General features: G+C 35.8%; 1 protein-coding gene across 1 annotated transcript; it reads right to left on the bottom strand.

Annotated features, from left to right (window-relative positions):
- Positions 1-1,383: 1,383 nt before the first annotated feature.
- LOC127977420 (ladderlectin-like) lies at positions 1,384-3,118 on the bottom strand. Its single transcript, XM_052582324.1, has 6 exons — positions 3,020-3,118; positions 2,856-2,923; positions 2,648-2,745; positions 2,041-2,175; positions 1,682-1,793; positions 1,384-1,541 (listed from the first exon to the last, which is right to left on the bottom strand). The coding sequence occupies exons 2-6, from the start codon at positions 2,911-2,913 to the stop codon at positions 1,465-1,467; spliced, it is 480 nt and encodes a 159-aa protein (XP_052438284.1). The 5' UTR covers positions 2,914-2,923; positions 3,020-3,118; the 3' UTR covers positions 1,384-1,464.
- Positions 3,119-5,804: the final 2,686 nt, after the last annotated feature.

Raw genomic sequence — 5,804 nt, 5'->3', positions numbered from 1 at the left:
TTATTACAACTTGTGCGCCCACACTTCAAAACAAAACGAACGCAGACTTGATTGCAACTCAAATCACACCAATGAGATTGCAGTTCGTAATAATGTTAGAAGGCTATATTGTTCAGCCCTAGACTGAACTGTGTGAGTGTGTGTCATTGAAACGCAAATTTAGCTGCAGCAGTCGTGACGTCGTGTTCGACCCACCTGGTTCCATTCTGTGACCAACAAGTCACGAACCACAGTTTGAAAACCCCTGGTTTAATCTACAAATTGAAATTTGTTAATTAAAATGCTAGAAGTATTGGCCTCGTTTGCACTGTAGCTACTTTAGTAGTGTGTTTTTAATTTTATTTACTTGCATTATTTTCCTAAACACTAAAAATGTTAGTAACTGCTTTTACTAAACTCCGTAAATAAATTTAAAATACTCTAACACCGTAAAAAAAAAAAAAAACGTTAGTTCAACTCAAATTTTCAAGGCAACCGACTGCACAGAATTTGAGTTGAAGATAAACTTAATTTTTATGAACTACAATTATTAAGTTGCATCAGCTAAGTTTTTCAAGGTCTGACAAAGTTTTTTTTTTTTTTTTAATTCAAGTTACTAGAACTTTCGAGTCTGTAAAAGCTTACTAGTTTGAGTTTAAATTACCAGGCATTCTATAAATACAAAAATTCTCGTTACAGCAGCTGAAACAATTACTGTCATTGAGATTTTTTCGGTTTTCAAAAAAAAAAAAAAAAAAAAAAAAAAAGGATGTGTCCTTTGTGAAGCAATTGTTCTTTTTGAATGAATCTTTTAGGGGAACAAATCATTCTCATACACGTAGTCCACGGACTCCGACAATTCGCTTGAATATGTTCATTGTAGTGAGGACCGAGTCGCAAACAAATCATTAAATTTAATCCAGTTCTTCATTGGGAAGAAGTTAACCAAATGGAACTGAATCATTTGAAACCATTTGAGTCTCCAATAAGCATTAAATCCACAGAAGAAGCAGTTAACTTTAATATGACGGACATTCCCTCGGAGTTAAAACAAATATCCCGGAGTAGTTCGTTTACTCAAACAATACACTGAATGAACTGCGGTGAGGAGAGAACTGAAGATGAACACCGAGCCAGATAACGAACAAACACACCCACTGGAGAGATTCTCGTTCTCAAGTCAAGAACCAGTTGCATCGGTTTTCGGCTCACCAGTACACTGACCCGAAAACAGTTTCTGCGAGATGCGTTCCGTAAAACACATACTTGACCCTACAAAGCCCATTAAACACCGGTCCCTTCCTTGACTTCGTTGGAACAAACCAAAGGGTCTTTTAGATTTTACTCCAGCAGGATTTAAAAAAAAAAAAAAAAAGCCAAGAAAGTTCAAATATACATTTGGGGTTTGAGGTCCACTTCACTTTTATTTTTAGAGGCTAACATTAATCCAGAAACTAAAGCCTCTCGGGTGATGGACAGACAAGATTAACAAGCAGGAAGAGAAATCAAACAGATGAAATTGAGAGGAGTGGCACAGTCCAGATCATTCCAGCGTTGCTCAGCTGTGGAAATTCAGTTACATTCAGAAAGTTAGTCAGATAGGCTTTAGTGCAAACAGGAAGCCATAAGTGTTACAAAACGTAAAGGTTTCAGACCTCTACAAGTTTAATACCAAAAAGATTAAAGAACATGTATATTTTACCTCCATAGGCCAGCTCCACACAATTTTCCTTTCCTCCATATTCATTTGGCTCACCAGTAAGCCAGTCACTGTAGTCAAACTTTGAGCCATCACTCCAAAACCAGACATTATTCTAAGAACGTTAGATCAACATTACTGAACTTGTTGCCATTTCCACCATTTGCTGCTTCTCATTTTATCTTACAGTGGTAGGTTTAGTTGAACATCTAATTTCACTGCACCTGAAATGCTGGTTTGTTGGGGCAGTGCAAACCAGCTTTTACTAAGTGTGAACAAGCAACACTTATGGTTTGTTCTAATTTTGACATTAATCCGACACTGGTTGGATTGAGATTTAAATGGAAAAGACGACCGGTTACCTTAATTGCATCATGAGCACCAATCCAGGTTCGGGGCATGCCACTAGCACATTTTCTCAGAAAGGTCTTGAGGAAACCGCTAGTGTGTGGATCATGGACTGATGCAAGGTTTCCACCGAGCTCAAGACACTTTTTCTGACAGGATGAAAAACGGTTAAGTGCATTGCAGTTCATTTGGATCTAAAGCTGAAAACAAACCCCATAGACACCCTTTAAAATATAGTGGAGCATGACTCAATCTTTGAAAGATGCATGGCACAGAGATACAGGAATTTGTTTGATCAGTAAACACTTGACCGCTTTAAGACACCCTTGACCATGTAAAGATATTTTTTGGTAGAAAGAGTATAACCAACAGGGTTACCTCATTGGGTTTACTAAATAAGATGGTAAGTGGTTGCGATCAGTTCATTTTAGCTATATTTAAACAAACTAGTTCAATTACCTCAGCAAAATTGGTTCATTTAAACATAGCTGAAATTAATTGACTGCAAGCGCTTACCATAAATATTTTAACATTACAATAGTGCAAACAGTTACAGTATGACTTGTTACACAATTTGGGGCTTGCTCCTATGGTCAGCATTTGTGGAAAAGACAAACTTGCCTCTGCTTCAGCCCATGGTTTCAAGTCACTGAAAAATTTAAAACACTGCATCTCAAACTTTTCCCAGCCAGGGGGACATCTTCTACCACTGCGAAAACCTGCAGAGAAATAATTTGCTCTTATTAACTAGTGAACAGAAAGCAAGAATAGTCATAAAAGAGTAGAAAACAGTTATTTAAAAATAAAATTCAGCCCATTGTTCACTCACCATTAGAGTTGACTCCACTTACAGCCAAAGCGAGAATAAAGGCTACAGAAATCCACATGCTGATAGTCCTATTAACATCAACATTATCCAAAATAAATGTAATGAACCTGCATTAACAAATCTTTACACACTAAGAAACAAAACACAGTAGAAAACTATCTTACCAAGTGACTGAAAATTCAACTAAACACACTTTAACACCCCTGACGTAGTTTTCTGATCAGTACTTGCAATCAGCTTCATTTATACCCAGTTGCTCAGTCACAAACGCTGGTTCAACACCAATGAAAGCTCTGTCAATCTATCAGTCCTTATTTGGTAAACAAGACCCAAGGGCTGCACGATTAATCGAATGATTGTGTTCTGTGATTAGTAATAAATCTCCAGCACGTGCTTTCAGATTGAGCAGCATTTCCTACACAGAGCCACAGTTCTCTAACAAGCTACATGAAATTCAATCCACTTTGTGTTGTTTATGAGGTTTGTGTTTGGATTATTGTATGGTTAGATGATCCACACATGGTCCATTATAAGATATCTAACAGAGTCATACATTTTTATCTATTGGTATTTGATATAATCAAAGATGTCATGTGTCTAAATAAGATGTCCAGGACCTCCAGCAGAGATATAGGCCCACAACATCAAAAATACAACTGTATATTTAATTGTACACATGTGGTACTTTTTATCTCTGTGTTCACCAAACCCATCTTGAGTGTTTGCTGCTAAATAGCTTATTTTTTGTTTCATCTGATCATAGAAGCCAGTTCCATTTGAAGTTCCAGTCGTGTTTTATAAATGAATATGCTTTAGTTTGTTTTTGGATAAGCTAGAAGAATTTTTCTTGTAACCCTCCTAAACAACATGCGGTGATGTAGGTGCTGTTCCTGTAGCTCAACTGGGGGTTCAATTGCCCAGGAACACATGATACGTAAAAATTGATAGCCTGAATGCACTGGAAGTCGTTTTGGATAAAAGCGTCTGCTAAATGCATAAATTAAAATTTTAATTTAATTTAAATTTAACTATTTTCTGCAATTCTCTAGCTGTGATCCTTGAAGAGACTTTAGCCACTCAAACTCTCCTCCTCACGGTGCATTAGGACGATATAGACACACGTCCTCCTCCAGGCAGTGATATTTTCTGTTGATTGGAAATACTTAATTATTGCCATGATGGTGGAAATGGGAATTTTCACTGCTCTAGGTCTTTTGTTAAAGTCACTTTCTAATTTGTGAAGCTCAATTATCTTTTGCTGCACATCAGAAATATATTCTTTGGTTTTTCTCATTGTGATGGATGATTAAGGGCATTTGGGCTTTGCTTCCCCTCCTCTTTATATTTCTTTGAAACAGGAAGCAATGCCTGGATAATTTCATGTTTATAATCATGCTGGAGTACTCAAAATTGTGAATATTAATATACTTCAGAGTTATTTTACTCATAAGAATTTCTAAGGGTGTTTTTTATTGTAGCCAATGTGTATTAGAGAAAAACATTTATTTCATAATGATATTTCCCCCCACTTTAAATTCTTATTATCAAATGAAAGGTTAGATTTTTGTGAATTTTTAAAATAAAAGATCAAAAGGATTAACAATGCATATTGATTTTCACAGCCTTCTTTGATCATATTTACCAAGGGTGTCCATCTTTTTTGGCATGACTGTATATACTTTATGCAAAAAAAAAAGAAAAAAAAAGTTAATATACAGCTCGTATGATATTTATTTTTTTTACTGGAGGAAAAATAGGAAAATAACAGCTACCGTATTTTCCGGACTATATGTGGCACTTTTTTTTCATAGTTTGGCTGTTGCTGCGACTTATAGTCAGGTGCGACTTATTAAAATTAATTTGACATGAACCGAGAGAAATGAACCAAGAGAAAGCATTACCTTCTATGCTTCTCAGTGCTCCTGTAGTCTACCCCTGAAAACATAGAGCGCCCTCTCGCGGCTGTAGATGGTAATGTTTTCTGTTGGTTCTTGGTTCTAAACAAATGCGACTTAGTCCAATGCAACTTATATATGTTTTTTCCTCGTCATGACGCATTTTTGGACTGATGTGACTTATACTCAGGTGCGACTTATAGTCCGAAAAATACGGTAAAAAAAAATTGGTGTGGTATCTCCATCCTGCCACCAGAGGTCACTCAAAGACCAACAAACATATAAGCCTACTATATTTACGAAATTACAATTAAAAAAACTGACAAAAATACATTTTCTATGTGCTTGTGTACAAATAATTGTTTCTTTTCAATTTGGTTTTCTAAAAAATATTACATCTATCTCCTTGTTTCAGTTTCCTGTTTAATCTCTCTCCTATATGTTGCTGGCTCATTAATATTCAACATACAATTACCATACTGGGCAGAAATGCTAATTTAAAAAGTACAACTATCTATTAAGTTCAGGATATCTCTGGTCTAAAAAGTTACTAGTAACTAAAAAATAAGTACTAGTTCTATTTTTTGTTAACACGAATAGTTTAATTAAATATAGTCACTATTGGAATAAGTACTAGTATCCAATGATTAAGTACTAGTATCTAATGAATAAGTACTAGTAACTTTACAAAAGGCACTAGTACCTAATGAATAAGTTCTAGTACTTAATGGAAAAGATACTAGTGTCTAAAAAATAAGTACTAGTAACGTGAAAAAAAAGATACTAGTACAGCTTATACAGCTTAGTACAGGGGCGGTCATAGCCCCCTAGTATAAGCTTTAGATAGCTTCTTTGGGGACCAGTTCACATGCATGATCATCTTAAGTGCATATGAATATATGTATGTGTGTATGTGAATAAACTTCTTCTTCTATAGATTAAATGTTACAAGGCTTGCCATTCCAGGAGAGGGTGCAGCAAACATGCCATTTACTGCCTGACTTCACCAGCCGGACCTTGAATGACTCTATTGACTGATGATGACTGATGATCC

This window comes from Carassius gibelio, chromosome B18 (assembly GCF_023724105.1).
Source record: "Carassius gibelio isolate Cgi1373 ecotype wild population from Czech Republic chromosome B18, carGib1.2-hapl.c, whole genome shotgun sequence".
NCBI classification, from domain to species: Eukaryota; Metazoa; Chordata; class Actinopteri; order Cypriniformes; family Cyprinidae; genus Carassius; species Carassius gibelio.
This window is presented reverse-complemented; position numbering and strand designations above follow the sequence as displayed.